The 22,760-nt window shown below is 47.0% G+C and overlaps 1 protein-coding gene across 2 annotated transcripts in view; it reads left to right on the top strand.

The window, feature by feature from the left end:
- Positions 1-22,760, top strand: part of DLK2 (delta like non-canonical Notch ligand 2) — a 249,454-nt gene that overhangs the window by 206,682 nt on the left and 20,012 nt on the right. For both annotated transcript variants that reach the window (XM_085610310.1, XM_085610309.1), the window contains exon 2: positions 9,382-9,483. In XM_085610310.1, coding sequence (XP_085466436.1) covers positions 9,411-9,483 — 73 coding nt within the window. In that variant the 5' untranslated portion in view covers positions 9,382-9,410. The remainder of the gene's footprint in view (positions 1-9,381; positions 9,484-22,760) is intronic.

Below are 22,760 nucleotides of genomic sequence, written 5' to 3'. Positions count from 1 at the left end.
GTGGGACGGGTATGCTCAGACGTGAGTCCCGTGCTCTCCATGCCACTGGAATCAAGCTATCCTGGCTGAAGAGGGGTGAAACCCCGAAACCGGTCCTAGGATGCTTGTTTCCAATCCAGGGAGGACCTGGCCTGGCAGTTCGGGCTGGACTGTTCCCATTGAGCACAGGGTCAAGACTGATTTGCATATGGCTGGGTCCAAACTGGAATGGCATGGTGAGCAAAAAAAGGATGGATTTAGGCCCAGATCTCTGTACTGGGGTGAATGTTTGGCAATGTTCTGCATTCTGTCCATCAATAGTTTTTTTTGCAGTCGTAGGGTCAGGCACAAACGATTGTCGTCTATTCTTTTAGTGGCTTTTTAGGTCTCGCCAGACCCAGCGCATGCGCTGGTCTGGCGAGACTTATTGAGAGGGCTCCAAAAAGTGCTACCAGGCCAGCCTAGAGCTACAGTGCCTGTGCGTGGGCGCGCGCGCTGCGCTTTACCGCGATTACTTTCACTTTCGCGGCCGCTTTGATGTTTGATCGTGATCACTTTCATTTTCGCGGCCGCTTTGCATAGCCAATAGGTCTCGCTTTTGGGACCTTATAAGTATTTAGTTATGCAACTGTTGAATGGCTAAACACTTATAAGGCCCCAAAGGCAAGACCTATTGGCTATGCCAATGCTTGTTTGTTATGTTAGCGGTCGGGTCTTTTTACTTCTAAGCTGCAGAGTTGTGTATGCACCTTTTAATGTTGAAGTCATCGCTTTAGTCCTAATTGTGCCCGGGGGCCGCCATCTTAGTGTCAGGCACCCGAGTATTCTTCAAAATAGTTGGTAGGATCCTTATTCTTCCCCGCTGCAGGATAGGCAAGAGAAAGTGCATTTCAGGGCAGACGCTTACACTGCAAGGTTGAGGATGCACTTCTTAGTTAATGTGGCCAACTCTTTAGGGTTAATTGTGCCCGGGGGCCGCCATCTTAGTGTCAAGCATCCGAGTATTCAGCTAAACAGGGGGTAGGATCCTTCTTATTGTTCACAGCTGCATTGATCTCTGAGTAAAGACAGCGCCGACTTCCTCCATCGGCCTTTAACAACCGGAACGCACCTCGGGGCAACTCTGCCCAATCTATTTCCTGCTTCATAAATTAAGGCATAAAAATAAATGTGATGATAAAATTGTCTTACCTGTGTTTAATGTTTTGACATTCCCTATGTAAAGTATGACAGGGCGTGATAGTTTTTTCAAATATACTGTGTATTTTCGGTTTTCGTCCTGTTTTTGTTTATATATGTTTTGAACCTTTTGGAGCTCACTAAAATCTATGTCTATGTACATATTTTTGATATAAAACAAATATACTCTAATGCAAACAACAAACAAATATTTTTACTGATTAAAACTAAATTATGAAAAGAATTGGTCTCATTTATGATGCTCTATATTGTAAACATACTGTTCTTATATCAAGTCAAATTGGCGACGTTTATTTTCAGTTTTATTTGCTAGTCGATCCTTTCTTATCCGGGGATTCTCTCTGCGGCATTTTCCTTACTCTACAGTGAGGAATAGAGAATGGCTGTCTCCTACTCAGAAGAAGGTTCTTAAAGAGCCACCTTTCACCCCGTTATTTGGGAATTATAGTTCCTTTGTATCAGCGGGTTCTCCACCACATGGTTCTTGCAGATGTACCGCATATACCTTATCACTCAGCGGGGGGGCTAGGAGTTTCTGAGCGAGCTAATGCACTTTCCACCAGACCTAGGAACCGGGCTACCACAGAATCATGTGATGGAGGGAATCGGCCACTCCAGTAGCTTAAGCGGGGGCGGCCACTGGGCACACATGGACCCACCTTGATGTTACCTATTTGTTTATGGACCTCTTCTGTCTAAAAGAGATATAGTGATGAAAATAGGGTAAATACAGAGAAAGGACCAAACAAAAAAATGAGCATGAGAGAGAAAGGGAATTTGCCAAAGATAAGGGTGAGACCAAAAAGATAGGTAGACTGAAAGGGAAAATAAAGAACAGGACTTGGAAGAAAGGATGACAGTAAGAAATGAAACATCAAAAGAGAGAAGGGAAAAGGTGCAAGGTAGGGCGACGGTGAAACAATGGATGAATGGAAGGGTGGAATGATGGATGAATGTAAGAGAGAACCGATTGGAGGATGCACAGTTGGAGAAGAATGAAAGGCTGAATAGATGAAAGAACAGCTAGATGGATACATGAACATATTGATGGGTGGAAGGGTGAAAGGATGATGTTTATACGAAAAGGTGGATGGATGAAAGTATGTACGGGATGGATGGAGAGGTGAAAGGATGGGCGGATGAATAGATGAGGGTAAGCATAGAAGGGTAAAACTGTGGATGGGTGATAGAAGGGAACTAAATAGGGTCTTGTTTGCTTTCTTCGCATTCTCAAGCGGAGGTATTTACATTTTCTGGCTACTGTCTTGCACATAATATGAGTGAACGTCTACGGACACAGGTGGTCCCAAGAGCAGTCACGAAGCATTGGTACAGCTCAGAGAGTCACAATGAGACTCAACATTGTGGTGTTCTCTAGGTACGTTGTGTTCAGCTACTTTTCTGGCATCTGAGTTTACAGGGTTTGTTGTGATGTCTGAGCCCTACAGAGCCTGCGAATGGCTTTGGTTTCAATTCAGGGGCAACGGGATGGTACCAGAACAGGAGGCCTGTGACTTAGTTATAGAGAAGGATGCCCAGGGTTTTATTGTCGTGCCAGTGGCAGTGACAAAGTACCAGAGCAAGATACATGTGGCTTCACTACAGTGTCAGTGCGAAGGTACCAGAGAAAGATGTATGAGTTTTTACTACCGCTGTGAGCAGATTTGGCGCCAGCATATATACCCGCGAAAAGAACAACAAGTTTTTGTAAGTTACATCATATATAGCTCATTAATTACTTGATCAACATACACAATTTTCCAAGCAAAAATCAAATAAAGCCGGGAAGGAAAGATATATTAGGAAAACTCTTAAAGACAATCTATAGGAAATAGATCCAAGTTTTGACATCATTAAAACAAATTTTCTAACACAGGACTATTCCCAGTTCATATTGGCCCAGATCCTTTTTAGCTTCTCAAGAGAGGAGGGCCTCTGGCATTAGCAGAGGGCTCTTCGGATTCATCGACCCGTCACAATATTGCCCTCCGCTCCTTAATAGTCGGCGAGGTGGGGTTTATCCAAACTCTGGCTATACATAAACGGGCACTCACAATGATGATCAAGACCAGTGACCCTGTGTGATCCCCATATGACCTTGCTTGTTCCCCAAAAGAATGTCTTTGTCAGTTAGTTGAAATTTGTAACTAAAACCTTTCCATAAGAGAGGATAGATCCACCTATAATTGCTTAAGCATTGGGCGGTCAGCAAACATATGCTTTAAATCAGCTGCAGACAGCTTGCATTTTGGTCAATAAGATTTATGGGGAGCTCAGGACGGTACCCATTTAGAGTTACGTTCCGGCGTATGATATAGCATGCAGATTGTCCTGAAATGGTGAAGTTTAAGACTAACAGAAGTCACTGACCGGTCCAGGATTACTAAAGCATCCTGCATATCATTAGCCGTTATCTCAGATGATTAAAGCCGGCTCCATTTTGAAGCTATTTGCAAGCTATCATCTTGTACCAGTGAGATAAGTTTCTGATAGAATACACTAATAGAGATCCTATCAGACGTCCCATATAAACAGGGCAATATTCCCAATGTTGCCGGTTCAGCTTGAAGTTTCCGCCTATACAAGAAATAATCCCTTATTTGCAAATACTTAAAAAAAGAATGCTGGGGGGTCCATATTCCTCTTGTAATAGATGAAATGTACGAAACTCCTGGTTATTGTACAGATGACATAGGTTTTTAATACCCAGATGTTGCCAGATTTTTCCCCATTATCGTCAAATATGTCTGGAAGTAGTGGATTACCCCATAGTATAGTAGAATTATGCAATGTAGGTAGGGAGTATTTCTTGCGGATTTCCTGCCATACCCTTGCTATATCCCTAGCTATCTTGAACCTAATCCTCCTATAATAGTTAAGGTCTGTGAGTAGGATGTATGTGGATTGATTTACGGCCATAACTTCTTCACCAACAGGCAAATACAGCGACTGGGTTAAACCAGCTTGGGGACGGGGACTCATAAATAAGCAAATATTAAAATAATGCAGTGGGGCCCACCACCCCTCTGCTCCATTTCAAGATGGCTTCCTATTTCTTGTTTACTGTAACGCTGTTTTTAATGTGTATACGCACACACACACACACTTACATGATAAAATAAACTACATTGTTGCTGTCTGCCTACATTCAGGGAGTGAGCGTGTAGCATATATTACATACCAATATTAGCTGGTCCAGGCATGGTCAGCAGATTGAGTGTCCCGCCACAGAGTTGGTCATGGACTGTAATCTGGGTGAGTTTTTGGGTAACGGCCTGGCAGGGTCATCAAAATGGGTAGATTTACCCTTTCTTTACCCACTTACAAAAGTAGTGAAAAAATTATTCCTATTTCTAAATATTTTCTGGAGCAAAGACCTTAAAGTTTACAAAATATGCTTGTAAAAAAACCCTATTAGGCCTCCCTCGGGAAGGAAGTTTGCTCACTCCGTGCAGGGCTGAGGCAGTGCACTATGTTTACTCGCTCTGTGCAGGGCTGTGGGAGTGCTGTACATTTGTGCGGTCTGTGCAGGGCTGGGGCAGTGCGCTACATTTGCTCCCTCTGTGCACGGCTGGGACAGCACCCTATGTTTGCTCGCTCTGTACAGGGCTGTGGCAGTACTCTACATTTGTTCGGTCCATGCAGGGCTGGGGCAGTGCGCTACGTTTGCGCGCTCTGTGCAGGGCTGGGCAGCGCACTATGTTTGCTCGCTCTGTACAGGGCTGTGGCAGTGCGCTACATTTGCTCGCTCCGTGCAGGGCTGGGGCAGGCACTATGGGGCAGATTTATGTTCCCTGGCGCATCCCTGCAAATCAGCATGGTTGCGCCAGGGAAGATGCGTCACGCAAGTTTGCCCTTTGCGCCACCGCAGATGCGCCGCATTTACAATGCGGTGCATCGTGGCGCAAGGACAAGCAGATACGTGACGCATCTGCCGGCGTAAGGTTGGCGCAGTGCTGAAGTTGCGTCGCAAGCGCGACGCAACTTCAGCACTGTTCGAACCTACCCCATACCTAACATGGTGCGTCAAGATTTACGCCTGCTTCAAGCAGGCGCAGGGTTTTGACGCATCAGCGTTGGGAAAGTGACTCAGTGAAATCTTATAGATTTCACTGAGTCACTTTTCAGGGGCGTTCCTGCGACGGAACGCCACCCCTGTGTGGCAACGCCCACATGAAACCTGACGCAGGTTTCATGTGGCGCAGGGCTTTACACCATGACACATCTCCATAGATGCGTCACGATGTAAATAAGGCGCAACGTGGCGCAGGGTTTATGCCGCCGCTGCGTCACAAAAGTGACGCAACGGCGGCGTAAAAGTGGCGCAAGTCCCACATAAATCTGCCCCTAAGTTTGCTTGCTCAGTACAGGGCTGTGGCAGTGCGCTACATTTGCTCACTCCGTGCAGGGCTGAGGCAGTGCACTATGTTTACTCGCTCTGTGCAGGGCTGTGGGAGTGCTGTACATTTGTGCGGTCTGTGCAGGGCTGGGGCAGTGCGCTACATTTGCTTGCTCTGTGCACGGCTGGGACAGCACCCTACGTTTGCTCGCTCTGTACAGGGCTGTGGCAGTACTCTACATTTGTTCGGTCCATGCAGAGCTGGGGCAGTGCGCTACGTTTGCGCGCTCTGTGCAGGGCTGGGGCAGCGCACTATGTTTGCTCGCTCTGTACAGGGCTGTGGCAGTGCGCTACATTTGCTCGCTCCGTGCAGGGCTGGGGCAGGCACTATGTTTGCTTGCTCAGTACAGGGCTGTGGCAGTGCTCTACATGTGTTCAGTCCGTGCAGGGCTGGGGCAGTCCGCTATGTTTGCTCGCTCCGTGCAGGGCTGCCGCAGTGCTCTCCATTTGTTCGGCCCGTGCAGCACTGGAGCCTTGCGCTACGTTTGCTCGCTCCATGCAGGGTTGGGGCAGCGTGCTACTTGTGCTTGCTCCGTGCAGGGCTGGGGCAGCACGCTATGTTTTCTTGCTCTGTGCAAGGTTGTTACTGCACGCTGTGTTTGCCTGTTCTGTGCAGGGCTGTGGCAGCACGCAACATTTGCTCACTCTGTGCAGGGCTGTGGCAGCACGCTATGTTTGCTCACTCTGTGCAGGGCTGGGGCAGCGCACTATGTTTGCTTGCTCCGTGTAGGGCTGTTGCAGCGTGCCACATACGCTCGCTCCATGCAGGGTTGTGGCAGTGTGTTACATTTGCGCACTGGATGCAGGCCGGGTTTGATGATTTTCCTCAGTGCTGTGATCAATTTCCCATTTCAGCCCTGATTTTATTATCACAAGTAGGAAGATACTACAGTAGGGTGCCTGTAGTGATATGACAGTGCTAGCAAGAAGACACTGGGAGGGAGTAGGGTTGGTTGAATTAGTGACTGAAGAGCTGGTGCGCCATACAGGGTGCTGGGAAGGAATGACGATGGGCCAACAGTAGAGAGGTTTGCTTGTGGCTTTACTACAATGCCAACAAAAAGCACTGGCGTGAAATGTTTATGATGTAATGCAGTGCTTGCTGCCTACAATAAGATCCCACAGTAAAATGCCCAAGGGTTTATTACATTCCTGGTCTAGAAATCTTTGGGCGGTTTAGTGCTGATGAGAGGAGAATAGTTCTGATTTTATGACGGTGCCTTTAGGAAGGAAGAGGATGCCTGCAGGTTTAACAGAGGATGTTTGTGGTTTTATCGCAGTGCCAGGAACAACGAGCCAGGAAAAGATGCTTGTGAGTCCTACTAAATAAGAGGATATTTGTGGGTTTGTCAGACTACCATTTAAGAACCAGGAGGAGACGCCTGCAAGACTCACACAGAAGAGGATGTTTGTGGTTCCTTCACAGTGCCAATGAGAACGAGCCAGGAATGGATGCTTGTGAGTTTCACTACAGAGGTGACTGTGCAAGGGAGAAGCAACCAGCACATAATGCCTGCGGTTTATGGCAGCGCCTGGTAGACGTAGCAGAGAAGGATCTGAGGTTCTACTGCCGTCCCTGAGGGAGATGTCTGCAGTTTTACTACAGTGCCAGCCAGGTTTCAAAGGAAGATGCCACCAGAAGTCCTTCTTATCCTCATGGCTTGGGCCCTCATGTTTGTCTCTCTTCCAATAATCAGTTTATGCCACCGCAGCGATGCCTCTTTCCAGGTGGCCAACCCATGCCAAGAGGGCACTGCCCATAGAATCAGCCTTCGAACCTTCGAATGTACGGTGCTTTACTAGTCTGGTTAGTTAGTTCGTCGTGGCAATCCTTGTATGGAGCACCGCGTTGGATTTCAGGCTCTGCAATGATGTGGGTGAGCCAATGCTGGGAGTTATCCCTCTTTTCTAATTAATTTCCCAAAATTTGTTTGCTGGATGACATCATCACCATCCACAATTCGTGTTAAAATATTACTAGTCAGATTAATTGGCAGCTGTAAATATCATGTCCTAAATATTGTTTACCATTAAGATTATCTTCCCATTGGGTGTAGATGTTCTGTTATTAACTCCAATTGGGTAATATTTTTGTAAATTATATTTGGGGTAAGCTATCTATGGATATGTATGTCAGAGTCCAGTGGCGGCTGGCAGGGAACGGGGTGGCGGGGCTGGGTGTGGCGGGTGGGAGAAAATAAAAATAAAAAACACTTACCTCCTCACGGCTGCTGTCTCTCCTCCGTCTTTGCTTCTCTTCCTGGCAAATCCCAGAAGTAGGAAGTACATAGGCTCCTGTAAGCCAATCACAATGCTGCATTGCAGCATTGTGATTGGTCTGAGCGCCGTGGTGTGGTGCTCAGATGGGGACTGAGAGCCTGTGTATGTTCTCCACCCAGGCTGTGCATTACAGTCCGGTGCAGAACATGCAAAATACGTATGACTGTTTGGCCAACCCAAGACAGCCGGCCAAACCCCCATGCGCACTTATTGTGCACAAACCACTCCTCCTCCCTGTACCACCAGCCCTGCCCCGCCCTACCCCAGCCCTGTAGCTACAAAAAATGTAAATGATAATGATGTTATTATTTTATTTTTTCCCTTTTCCTGCTCTGAGAGCAGTGGGGTGACGCTCCTCCGCCTTAGCGGAGGAGCCGCCCCTGTGTCAGACAATATTTTTCCTGCATTATTGTGGGGCCACACCCCTGTGGTTGTCGTACATTTTAGGAGGGGGTGGGATGACCGCTCTGGAGCCTTTGCTTGTGTGTTTGCGCGTGCCCTTACATGTGTGCTCACGTGTGTATATAATATCTGTGTTTGTGTGTAAGGTGAGATATTGTTTTTGCAGTTCAGTGAAGATGCCATGTGGGAGGGTGGTGAAAGTTTGTAAGTAGGAGTAGTGTTGTGGCTTGTGGGGGATTAGCCTGGATTTGGCAGACGGTAAACGCTGCCATGCCTGTGACTGTTATCCAGGCAGCTACCATGGAGGGAGTGCATATGTGTGTTTAGCTTGTTTAGCCCACATTAAGTCCCAATGCTCTGAACTAGCGTTTTAGACCGTGCAGTGTTGTTTAAACATGCCTTAATGGTATTTGCTCCTATTGTTATACTCGTACCTATTAGAAGATAGCCACAAATTGCTCTAGATTTGGTTTTGCACAGGCCCTTTCCAACCAGTGATAATTGCTCAGGAGTCAACAATGTGTAAGCGGTATCAATACATGCAAAAGGGCGCAAAGAAGGTTTGCGCATGTTCATCTCTGCTTGTTAGCACGCATCTCTCGGGCCTGATTTAGAGTTTGGTCGACGGGGGTAGAACCATCGGTTTGGCGGAGTATTCTAAAGCATGGCGGTACGCCTGTCAAACTTTTAACATGTTTTTGTATTTTCAAAAACAAAATCCCCAAGTGGGATACATAGGGAGGGCTCATGGTCCATCGCGTCTCATCGACACCTGCAGTAACCAGAGAGGTGCATACATTGGGGGCATTGGCTGGAGGGGCTACAGAATAGTCTGGTGCCTGGAGATGTGCCTTTTCGGAGTCCAAAACTTGACCTAATAAGCAGCCCCACCGCCAATTTGACCCAAGGTTGATGATGAGGGGGAACCGGCAGTACAGGCAGGTGGAAGGGGTCACTGGTGCAACGAAGACGCTAGGACCGCAGGCGCGGCAAGCAGGCGCAATGAGGGCTGGGTGCAAATGGAATGTGTTTTCCTGTTGGTCACTACCTGGCTTCATCAGTGGTCATTTTGTGTGATGCTCCGGATGTCCTGCTTCACCACTCTTGTGTCTCTCCTCCAGGTGTTGGCTCTGCTGGCGCCGCGCTGACCATGCCCAGGAGTCCCCGCCTCCAGATCGTGTCCTTGGTTTGCATCCTGTTGTCTCAGCATCTTTCTGCACAAGGTGAGATCCAACGCCATGCCCCGCCTCTTGGCGATGAAGCATTGTGATCGTCCTAGCTGTGTGTGATGGAAAGAGTAGCGGTGCTGGTTGGGGTTGGAAAGAATGTGAAGTGGTACATTGCGTAGTACTGGTCTTGGACAAAAAATGTACTGGGAAAATTGTTCACATTTTCTATTGCAAAAAGAACAATTGATAGACAGAATGCTGATCAATGTCTTTTAGGCACACACATTTTTTAGGCTTATGTTAATAAAAGGAGGTTTGGAAACACTTTTGACCGAAACTACTCTCCCCTACTGGTGGGGCGGGGCGGGTGGAAGGCTGCTGTGAATTCTGTCACCCACCATTGATGTGTCAAAATCCTATCTAATGGGGGAACGTGCGTGGCCCGTGCTTTCACCCTCCCCCCCCCCCCTGCAACCCTCCAGAGCTAGTAGAGACTCGTGCTTATACAAAACACTGTACACAACGTTCTCATTTACATATTATTAACTCAATACTCTGCACTGCTCACCACACTGATGCACAGAGCATGAAGTCCATGATTCCAGTATGCTATGGCTTCATGCTGGCCCATAGATGTACGGCTACCACCTTAGGATAGTTTGTAGGAGTCTTCCTTTTGCAAAGTCAGGTAGGGTTGCTTCTTCGCTCCATGCTGTAGGGGACACCTTGGTCCTTCCCTTGGCTTCTACCTCATGGATTACACCATCTTGGTTTTCTTTGATTGATGCAAATGGACCGAAGTACCAGATAATAGTGGTTAATAAAAGGAACTCCCACGACTGGAACATTGTGTCCTTAGTGACATGGAGCCATCTGTTGGGGCATTCTCTCTATCTCCCAGCCTGGCGAGAGGCGGAGCTTGGCACATGTCAAGGAACGCGCAGGGTGCAAGTGGAGGGTGACCTGCTGGAAGCAGTAGAGGAGAACCTGAGAACCCGACGTGTAGGAGGCTGCTGCCGGTCTAACGAGAGAGCGCTTTATGATGGCTTGGGCATGAGTCACCCAAGGAGAAGGAAGCGCTGCATGAAGAGTAACATTGGTCTGGGAGGGAAGGGGTGGCAGAAAGGAAGCAACCTTGCCAATTAAAACTCAATAAGTCAAAAAGCATAGCCGCAGGATACAAGTTCCTGCCTCAGTGGGCGCGGAGCAGCGCATGAGTGGATGGGCAGAGTCTTGTCTGGGTTTACGCCGCTCACTTCACACTGCCTGGAGGCGCGGACGAGGTGTGGTTGCTGAGAAGAGTCAAGCCTCTGCCTTACGTGTCAAAATAAAACTTTACTACGCCCACCTGTGCTTAGGCACGTCAACAGAGCAGCAGAAGTTTGTGTAGAGAAACTTGCTTTCACTTTATGCAGTCTGCGCACCTTCAGAAAGAAGCAATTTGGAATATTTGAACCAAAAGTCACACATTCTAGTTTATTTAAACAATTGTTTTTCATTATTCTACAAAACCTAGATATAAATAGGGAAAAACGCATATACAACACTACTGATTTAGCCATCGGTTACAACAATACACGAATGATATTACATGGTAAAAAGGAACCTCCTAGGAAGGCGAACTTAAAAAGAAGAAAGAATGTTGCAGTCTTTCCATGTAAGCCATCCTGTGTCCTCTTCATGTTGGTAGGTTTTTTTGCCGCAGCCTCACACTGTCCTGTGATGCCCGTCTCTGGGTCCGCAGAGCTGGCTTCAATTCCTGACAAATGTAATTAGGCGGATCCTCTGGGTCTCAGGGGATGACTAAGTAAGTCAGGCATCCCCTTCTCTACAAACTTTCAAAAATCTGCTTCCTGTGGGCACTGAGGAAGGATGTGCCACCCAAAATTCTCAAAATATCCTTTGAAAGGTTTCAGCCATCACTTGATGTACTCCCCGCCTTGTATCCCCAGCCTTCTGCTGCATAAGAATCGCTCACCCCGCCTGGACGACATTCACCGTAGGATCCTTCTGATTGCCCCATAACTCGAGGGCTGACAACAAACTTTGTGATGTATTTACTATGAGGTTTTACCGTAGGGCAGCGCTGCAGGCCTTCCTGCTGCGCTGCCCTACGGTAAGCGAAAACAGTAGGAATGCGCCTTATCTATCAGGTACGGCGCATTCCTGCCCTTTCCCCTGTGCCGGCACACAATGGGCTGCCGTGCGCCAATGCAGGCACCTTTGCACCATGGTGCAAGGGTGCCCGCGGTGCAGGAATGGAAACCTTCACGTACAAAAAACAATTACAAGATGCAGAATGCAGCACAAATGGAAAAAGGAACAAGCATTGGCATAGCCAATAGGTCTCGCTTTTGGGAGCTTATAAGTATTTACCCATGCAACAGGTGATGTTGTTGCACCAAGGATATTGTGCTGCATAACTAAATACTTATAAGGTCCCAAAAGCGAGACCTACTGGCTATGCCAATGCTTGTTCAGATAAGCAAGGAATTCAACTCTCACCGCAAGATGAAAGTGACATTAATTATAGAAGCTACGATTGGCTCAATAAAACATGTATTACTTTAGTTATTTGCACATTACCAATACCAATGTTCAAGCCTTTATCTGATTCTTAACAAATGATGCTTTTAGCACCATCACACTATATTAATCGGTCCAAGATTTATTACACTGTATCCTCTCACTTCAACAAAATGTATAACTCACTTTGTAGGGCCTTTCAGAATAGGTGACATATTTGAATCTTAAAGCATGTTCGCCTCCATAGCAGGTACAATTCGTGCCTCTGACAGTTGTCTTGCTTGCTGAGAAATAATTCGCTGGACAGCCATAAAGAGTAAGCCTACTAGTAAGTGCTCACATTAAACCTATTCATGCACTTTTTAAACACACCATTGCTAATGTGTTTGTAGTGAGTGGGGTAACTTTTAACAGTATGTCTGGTCCTTTATGTTTCGCACTATAATGCTGGTTTTGAGGCACTTCGCTGGGTTTTTTAACACAGCATGCCAACTAATACCAAGCCCTCATCTTGAAGCACAAAAATTAACCAGTTTACAACTAAAACGATGTACCCTGGAATTCATTTGCATCCTGGTGACCGTATTATGAACTCGCCATAAAAATGAAAAAGGGGAGAAACTATTTGGTCGAAAACCAAGCCCACCTTTGATGAATTCCCTCCTAAACCTATCTTTGGCTGATTTGAGAATTAAAGAAGATGACATCAAGTCAAAGCTTACTGATGGGAGAGTTAATATGCTGCCTTTATTCAATCCAGACTCACCGCTTAGAGAGAAGGTCCCAAAGTTGCTAGGTGGAGCAACATAGTGTCTTTATTTTAGGATGCTCATTTATTTACGGCACGTGGATGAGCACAACTGTAGGTCAGACCTGGAAAGCCCACAACATAGAGAATGTATCTAGTAGTAGAGAGGAATATCACAATTAACTAAGAAAACAAGTGGGAGGGGTGGGGGGAGTGCACACGCGCGTGCAGGAAATGGCCTCGCGGCAAAAAGTAAATAAACAAGTGGGGGGAGTGCACGCGTGTGACGAGAAGGACGGGGGGCTGTGAGACGCGCTCTGTGGTGGGGGAGGGGGCGGGGCATTGCAGTGAGGCGCGCGCAGCAGCACGAAAAAGTTAAAGTGATCGGGCGGCTGCACGCGTGCACGCTCGCGAGAACGCAAACGCTAGGCAACTAGGCAGCACTTTGAAAACCCGCTTACTAAAGGTCTCGCCTGAGCTAGCGCATGCACTAGCGCTCAGGCAAGACCTAAAAACGAGGAGAAATAAAGATATTTCTCCTCGTTGTGCCTCCCTTACATCTCCCCTGGGGAGGCGTACGTCTTTGGCGCTGCCTTAGATTTATGATTTCCCATAAATCTGGGGCACTGTCAAAACACCTTGGATGTTGCTGGGAACGCCCCCAGCAGCACCCAAGGAACGTCCCTTTAACACATAAAAACTGCGTTAAAGGGAACCATATTTACGAGGCAGCATTAAGCCAGAAAAAGTGGCTTAGTGCTGCCTCATAAACATGGAGCAGGCTTCTGCACCAGGGAACGTTCTGAGACCCATATTTTTTACAAGGAATTTGTGATCACTTGATGTGATCAGCCTTGTCTAAGACTTTCTGGGTTTAGACTTAGGCTTTTTGTCTAGAGTTCACTATAGCTCTGCTGTACTTCACTAACAGGTCTCTCTTTAATTTTAAATGACAGTTATGCCAGTCAGGCCTTGCTGCCCGTCAGAGTTCCAATAATCAGACAAATAACAAATTACAAATTACAGGTCAAGTCTGTTTCTTCAATTTACAAATGGCTCTTCTGAAAGATTGCACCATCGGCATGATTCCTCCTGGATTATTGTAAACGATAACTTCTGTGCGAAGCGTGGGACACACTTGATGCATCGTGCCTTCGTAACCGCAGTATTGACCTGTGGATACTCACTTCTCGCCCTGCTGCTTTTGCGCCATCGGATCTCTTCCGTCGCTCCTGCAAGGATCCTGCAGGGGTGACAAAAGGGGCTTAGAATTCAACCTGCTACTTCGCTGGTGTTCAATTTAGTCAGAAAGCAAGATGACGTGGGGTGGGAGTGAGGGGTTCATATAAACTGCCCCCCAAAATGTGGCCGCTACGATCGACCCAATGGGAATTGGAAGATCATGGGATATGTAATTCCACCCTCTTGCATTTGTTCTGCAACACAGTTTACTTTCTGGCCACCCCTGGCTTATCCCCAGGCTGTTTCAGCAAATGAAATGGGGAAGAATTCTGCAAAACAATGAAGGTCCGCCCAGAAAAAAAACTTGAGTAGCTGCCTGCCAAGATGGTTTACACCACTTTGTTTAAAGTTTGTGCGCGGCCAGCTTTAACGCCACTGATCTACACTTTTCATATTCACTCAGCCATCGGTGACGCTAACATCCATGATATCCCAACAGTTAGTATAAAAATCGGCAATTCACTAATACTTTCAATGAAGGTATGCAACCAACCTCAACTGTGGCGGGGATCTTACCGCTGTTGTGGTGCTGATGGTGGCATAGCGATCGACGTTCTGTAGATGATCACTGATTGACTGGTGCTTACGAGAGCATATCCTAATTAGTGTTCACAGCCCCACTTAGGCACAAAACATTTTTGGCTATTTCACCTACCATGGAGAATGCTTAGCAGTTTTCTTGTCATGAAAAGGGCTTTGTACTGCAAAGGCAGAAACAACGAATGAAGAAAAGAGAATCACCAGCCAGGGAAGAACGGTTGGGTACAGATACCAGCACCTCCAAGCGCCACAGAGGTCTACTCCCTCGCAGTCCATGCGGTCGATGCTACTGAAAATCTACCTGGAGCTGAAGAGAGAGTTCAAAGCCTCCATCTCTATCAGTGTACCGAACCTTGGGCTTTCGTGAGATACTGACCTGGACTTCTGAGGGTGGGAACACGAAGACTTCCGTAACACCCTTATGATGCAGCAGAAAACCACTGAGTTCCTTACATCTACCTTGTCTCAACCTTTAACACATAAGTGTGAAAAAGAATGTAGAAACCCAGGTAGAATTCATAGAAAGCAGAAATGCTGTCTAGGGCCAGCTACTCCCACCCACATTCCGTCCTAGCCACAGGTGGGGTTGGTAGTGAAATACATCATAGGGGTCTTCTGTGTAAGCCACACCGGTCATGGTGGGTCTCAACCAGGCTTCGCTTCTTCAGATCGGCGAAGGACACAACATCAAAAAGTGCTTTGCTATTTTTAGTGCTGCGATTACAACTGAACTTATTTGTGACTCGACATTTTGGAAACACTCCTTATCCAGTATTGGGGTATCTTTCATAGATTCACATGCCTGAATCATTCCCCGTCGCCGAGGCGGGAGTCTCGGTAGATAAAAAAGTAGTGCCAAAAAATAATTAGTAGTAGTAGTAGTAGGCCCAAAGAAAAAAGGCCCTAAGGCCTATATCTTAGAAGCCTATCTACTTCGTTATGTAAAATAACCCAAGAATTGGTAGCAACCAATCAGACATCAGCACCCTTCTAGAACCCTCTCAGCAGAGCCAGCTCTCCTCAGATTTTCACCGCACGTTGTGTGGAAGGGAGTCTCCTTGAGTGCCTACTCAGTTTCTTCTTTTCTTCAGTCATGTCTGACAAAAAAGCTTTGTTTAGACCCTGCAGGACCTGTGATAAGAAGAGGGTCCATGTAGACGACCAGCATGAGGAGTGTATTTATTGTCTACATCCTAAGCATGTTGCTAAGGACTGTAGTATTTGCCGGACTTTCCCTCCTAAGACCTTAAGGGACAGAGAGGCAAGAGTATTGTTATGGTTGAAATCTTCCTCGGCTGAGGAGGATGACAGGGCCCCGACATCTAGCAAGAGAGCTAGATCAATTGATAGTTCTTCCAGTGAAGGGAGAAAACATCATAAGGCCTCTCATGTAACTTCTGACCATTCACAGAAGTCACAAGACTCTGACAGATCCAAGAAGTCTTCAACTACAAAAACCGTGAGTAAATCTCAGGTTAAGACTTTGTCAGTGGGATCATCTTATACTATCTCTGTGACTTCTGCTGCTCCTCTGTCGACGGCTACAGTCTCCACTACTTCGATATCGTCACCTATCATGTCTCCTAGGACGTCTAAGACTCCGTCGACAATTGCGTCGACGTCGAGCTTGAAGGAAGTTCTGTCAACATCGTCGATGACAACATCGACGACGAAAACCCCGTCGATGACGAAAACCCCGTCGACGACGAAAACCCCGTCGACGACGAAGACCACGTCGACGACGACGAAGACCCCGTCGACGACGAAGACCCGTCGACGTCGAAGACCCCGTCGACGACGAAGACCCCGTCGACGACGACTATTCCGTCGACGGTGAAGACCTCGTCGACGATGACGATCTTGTCGACGGCGAAGACCCCGTCGACGACGACTATTCCGTCGACAGCGAAGACCTCGTCAACGATGACGATCCCGTCGACGGCGAAGACCTCGTCGACGATGACGCTCCCGTCGACGACGATGACAATCCCGCCGACGATGACAATCCCGCCGACGATGACAATCCCGTCGACGCCTCAAAAGACAGCAAGTCCGTCGATGAGGGGAAGCCCGTCGACGAGAGGTTTCCTTAAAGCGATTCCACCAACTACCCATGTTACGCCTATTGCGTACACGCATATTCAGCTAAAAACTTTTCATAAACAGGATTACAGCAATATTTCTCCTTTGCTGCCTTCGCATATCCTGGACTCATATACGGAAGGTGATGATTTTGAAGAGGAGGATGATGAGGGTCCTTTCGGGATAGCTAGGCACCCCTCGGAGTTGCATATTAAGTGTCAAGAGGTGGATGAGGAGGATGACTACCATGAGCATGCGTACCAGGAAGACCTTGCTGCACCAGTTTACAGGCATCCCTCAAGGGATTGGGATCGTAGAGAATCGAGTCACCTCCCGCCTACACTGATTCAGGACCTTCAGGCCATGCTGGCGGATTACCGCCAACGCTTTCCTCCACAACAACCTCTTCCTAATTTACAACCGACGGAAGAGCCACACACGGACATTCCAAATTCGCCGCTTCACCCTGCTGGTTCGGGGACACAATCGCACCATGATACCATTTCCTCTGATGAGGAAGATATCGAAGAAGGTGAAGTACCGGATAAAGATACCAATCTGGATCCTTGGGATGATTACATTATTCCCATGCCTTCTCCACCTATTCCGCAACCATCGGATTCTCCTCCAGAGGATATAGGTGGCTTTCACAATTTAATGCAACGTGCAGCAGTCAGGTTTCAACTACCAGTCACTGTGGAGCATACGGATTGTTTCCTCCATGACTTTAAAGAGGAGCAAAGGAAAATTACCAGGGCAATTCCCATCATCGATTTTATTTGGAATGAGGGGTTAAAAATTATGAAGACACCTGCTTCTGTACCTGCGGTCCTCCCTCGTATTGATAAGAAATATCGTGCTCCTCCAGAGACGCCCTCCTGTCTAATCGGTCATCCCCGACCAGATTCCGTTATATCACAGGCTGCTCAACAAAAGTCCAAAAATCCGGCTATGCCGATATCAACGCCGCCGGATAGGGAAGGGCGAAGATTGGATCTGATCGGCAAGAAGTTCTCTACGATGGCGGCAACTTCTATCAAAGCTGCAAACTCCTTGGCCATTCTTGGTCGCTATGACCGCCAGATGTGGTCAGAATTCTCTGAATTTATAGACCTCATTCCTGAAGATCGTCAACAAGAGGCAAGGAAAATACTTCAAGAGGGAGAACGAGCCGCATCAGAGATCATAGACTGTGCTCTGGATATTGCAAATACCAACTTTAGGCAACTTGCAGGGGCTGCAGTTCTCAGGCGTCAAGGATGGCTTAAAGCAACATCTTTTAGGCCAGCGGTTCAAGCCAAAATCATTGATATGGCCTATGATGGAGAATCCTTGTTTGGGAAGCATATAGACGAGGCCCTCCTAGCGATCAAGACTGATACGGATACAGCTAAGTCACTAGCTGCTCTCCAATACAAACGGGGATCTTTCCGTGGTGCAAGAGGTCGAGGCTTTGTATTAAGGGGAAATTATCAAAGTCAGCAAAACAGACAATATCAGTCTCAATATAGACAGCCTTATGGACGATCATCATACAGGCAATATTCCTGGAATAGTTTCTCTCGTCAGGGAGGAAGAAGGCGATCGAACAATCAGGGTCGCGACGCCAACAAGAAGCAATGATTTACGCTGGACGCCAGTCATCCCTCCTTCCCTCCCAGTGGGAGCAAAGATAACAACTTTTGCACACAATTGGGAGGAGATCACCTCGGATCGTTGGGTCATCGACCTAGTCAGACACGGTCACACCCTGGAGTTCTTAAAACAACCTCCTACTGCCCCGCCCAGGGGTCCCCCTCCCCCTCGTCTTCACTTATTGTTCAAAGAAGCTTTAATAATGCTCCGCAAGAACGCAATAGAGAAGGTTCCTTCGCCCCAGAAGGGAACCGGGTTCTATTCTCGATTTTTCCTCATAAAGAAAATGTCAGGGGAGTGGCGCCCGATTCTGGATCTCCGCAAGCTCAACAAATTTCTAAAGAAGCAGAGTTTTCGGATGGTTACACTGGATGAAGTTTTGAGCTGCCTGAACAAAGGAGATTTTATGGCTTATCTGGACCTGGAGGACGCGTACTTCCACATTCCTATCCTTCCCAAGCATCGCAAGTACCTGCGATTTGTAGTGGCTGGCGTCCACTATCAGTTCAAAGTCCTTCCGTTTGGGCTGAAATCTGCTCCAAGAATTTTTACAAAGTGTCTTGCACCAGTAGCAGCGACTCTAAGATCACAGGGAATACAAGTATTCCCGTACCTGGACGACTGGCTGCTCAAAGGCCCTTCGAAGCAGACTACCGTAGAGGCAGTTTCAGCATGCCTAAGTCTATTCTCAAACTTAGGCCTCACTCTCAACAAAAGCAAATCTCAACTGCTCCCTCTTCAAAGGATTCAGTTTCTGGGAGCAATGCTGGATACCAAACAATGCAAGGCATTCTTGTCAGAGGAACGTCAGCTTCGTTTACAAAAGCTAGCACTTTCAATCGCAAGAAGAAAGTCAGTTTCTGTCCGGAGGTTTGCGTCTCTTCTGGGGATGTGTTCATCAACTATAAATCTTGTACCTTTAGCACGGCTCCGAATGAGACCTCTGCAGGAACAGTTACATCTACAATGGAAACAGGCCGTGGGGTCGTTCAACGACTCCATCAGGATAACACCTCACATGATGGTCTCTCTGCATTGGTGGTCACAGATGGAAAACCTGGCTCTGGGTCTTTCTTTTCTAACATCTCCTCCAGAATTCGTGGTAACAACAGACGCCTCCATGGAGGGGTGGGGAGGACATCTCCAAGATCTACAGATTCAGGGACGATGGTCCCAGGAATACCTCCAACAGCATATCAACAGACTGGAGCTTCGCGCCATTTTTCTCACTCTGCAGGCGTTCCTCCCGAGGATTGCAGGGGCCTCAGTGCTGGTCCGGACGGACAACACGACCAGCATGTATTACGTCAACAAACAGGGAGGAACGAGGTCACTGTCCCTTTCGCAGGAAGCTCAGGAACTATGGGAATGGCTTACAACACACAAGATAACCTTACGAGCGGAGCACGTCGGGGGCCTTCACAACACGTTGGCCGACAACCTAAGCAGATCTCTGGCAGGCTGTCACGAATGGGAGATAGAGCAGAAGCAACTAGACGAAATTTTTCAATCATGGGGCAAACCGGCACTGGATTTGTTTGCTACAAAGGAAAACAAGAAATGCCGCTATTACGCAAGCAGATTCCCTCAACAGGGATCAAGAGGAAATGCCCTGTCCATGAGATGGTCAGGGCTTTGTGCGTACGCTTTTCCCCCGATACCACTAATTGCGAAAGTGATCTGCAAAGTGAAGATGGAACATTGCCGCCTCATCCTGATTGCACCCCGTTGGCCAAGGCAATATTGGTTCCAGGAGCTGCTTCTTCTAGCTCACAGCTCCATCCGTCTAATACTAACGATGACGATGTTGACAAGGGAAAGGGGTCAAATACTCCATCCAGATCCACAGTCGCTGCACTTGCACGCATGGCTCCTGATTTCCTAGAATACAAAGATCTAACCATTTCACAGGAATGCCGTGATATTCTATCTAAATCACGCGCACAAAGTACTTTAAAAACTTATCGTTTGAAGTGGAAACGATTTTGTCATTGGTGCGAGGGGAAGGATGTCCATCCTTTACAAGCTCCAGTAGAGCAAATCCTTCCTTATTTGTTATCCCTAGCCAAATCTGGGCTTGCATTCTCATCAATTAAAGTTCATCTTGCGGCTCTATCAAGATTCAGGAAGAGTACTTCTAAGCCTTCACTCTGTTCCTCTTCATTAATAAAACAATTTATGAAGGGGCTATTCCGTGTTTTTCCACCAATTCGTGCACCTCCTCCAGAGTGGGAGTTGAACACAGTTCTAGCTCAATTGATGAAAAGGCCTTTTGAACCTATCCACAAGGCTGAGCTAAAATTTTTAACATGGAAGGTGGCTATTCTTTTGGCTCTTACATCGGCTCGAAGAGTCAGTGAGATTCAAGCGTTCACCATCTCAGAACCCTTTTTGCAGTTCTCTAAAGACTTTGTTACTCTCAGGACAAATCCACGATTCATCCCTAAAGTTCCGACTCAGTTCCACTTAAATGAGCCAGTGAAACTAAAAGTTTTCTTCCCAAATCCAGCCACTCCATCTGAGCGAGCGTTGCATTCACTGGATATAAAACGTTGTCTGAAATTTTACTTGCAAAGGACTAAGGACATCAGGCGGTCCAATCAATTGCTTGTAGCTTATGGTCAAACTACACTTGGGTCTGCTGTGACTAAAGCGACTATAGCCAGATGGTTGGCTTCTACAATTCATTTTTGTCATGATAAAGCCAATAAACCATTACAAAGAAAGGTCAAGGCGCATTCTACTAGAACTATGGCAGCATCTACTGCATTGTTCGCAGGAGTATCCTTGGAGAATATCTGTCGTGCTGCAACGTGGAGGAATGTTCACACATTCACAAAGCACTACTGTCTGCAATCTACTCTGCAGGAAGATACAGCGGTAGGACAAGCCGTCCTTCAGCATCTTTTAAACTAAGGTCAGATATATATGTTTCTTCAATTTACTGTTTATAATTGCTATATTTTAAGCTACATTGTCTTTTCTGTATGTAAGATACATGTTTGGATTTTAACAGAAAACATCTTATGCCTTCTACTTATCAAATTGCGGGCGTAATTGGGAGTGTATCAGCAATAGTCTCCCACCATCCGCAAACGACTGTTGCTTGGCATACTGCTTGCTACTCTGATTCAGGCATGTGAATCTATGAAAGATACCCCAATACTGGATAAGAAAACAAGTTACTTACCTGTAACTACAGTTATCCAGTATTGGTATCTTTCATAGATTCACATGCACCCACCCTCCTCCCCGCAGAGTCAGTTCTCTATGTTTGGGATATAAGCTTCCCACTCGTGCTAGGAAAATCTGAGGAGAGCTGGCTCTGCTGAGAGGGTTCTAGAAGGGTGCTGATGTCTGATTGGTTGCTACCAATTCTTGGGTTATTTTACATAACAAAGTAGATAGGCTATTAAGATATAGGCCTTAGGGCCTTTTTTCTTTGGGCCTACTACTACTACTACTACTAATTATTTTTTGGCACTACTTTTTTATCTACCGAGACTCCCGCCTCGGCGACGGGGAATGATTCAGGCATGTGAATCTATGAAAGATACCAATACTGGATAACTGTAGTTACAGGTAAGTAACTTGTTTTCTTCCCTCCTTCTTCCAAGTCAGTTGCATGGTCCAAGGCAAGTGTGAACCAGACTTTCCCAGGATCAGTACCAGGCATGCAAAGGGCTTCAGTCCCCCCACCCCCCCGTCGTGTGTGTCAGCCCTGGCTGAGACAGCTTCCTGGGCTGACAAACAGACAGTTTTTGCGCTAATCGCAGCCGCACCCGAGTACTTCACAGGTCTTTAAAAGACAATATACGTGTTAACGAGGCTTTGTTGTTTTTTCATCCCTTCATCTCCACTCTGCCTATTGCTGGAAGAATTAGCCCCCCCCACCTGAAATCTTTAGTAGCCCACCCGAAATTTGGCTCTAGTTGCGCCTCCGATCAGTACTGTACCCAATCTGAATCCGGTATGGATAGAAAGCTGTGGTTTGGTCTCCACTAGGTTCTAATAACCCTCTCTACTCAATACTGCAGTTAACGTTGATGCTGGGATTGAGAACTGACCTCCATGTCTCTGCTCTTGGCTCTCTGCACACAGCCAACAATTCTTCCTATGCAACAGCACTGTAATCTTGGCCATCATTCCTGGATATTGCATTATGCGGTAGGGTTCACTTCTTGGTGCCCATTGTCAGCTCATCTTCGCATTGAGAGAGCCCAAAAGATGGCCTCTGCACCTGATTATTTGGAGGCCTAGAAGAGGTCAAATGTTGCTCCAAAAAGTAAAGTGTAGGAAAAATACATGCATGATTGCAAAAATTCCTACATGCCCGTGTTGGATAGATGGGTTCTTCACAAGCGGGGCGCAGGACTCTCGATAACATGGCTGTGGAAAGGGTAAATGATTTGGCAGATGGACCAATGAAGGGCTGAGCATGTGATCCAGGTACACTCAGTGACCATCTCGAAGTCTTGTACGTAAGACGGCTGGTATAAGCGAGAACTGCTTCCGATCTGATAGCAACGAGTGACTGTGAAAGTCGTGGAAATTTAAA

Source organism: Triturus cristatus, chromosome 6, assembly GCF_964204655.1.
Source record: "Triturus cristatus chromosome 6, aTriCri1.1, whole genome shotgun sequence".
NCBI classification, from domain to species: domain Eukaryota; kingdom Metazoa; phylum Chordata; class Amphibia; order Caudata; family Salamandridae; genus Triturus; species Triturus cristatus.
The sequence above is the reverse complement of the archived record's forward strand: the minus strand, read 5'-3'. Positions and strand labels throughout refer to the sequence as shown.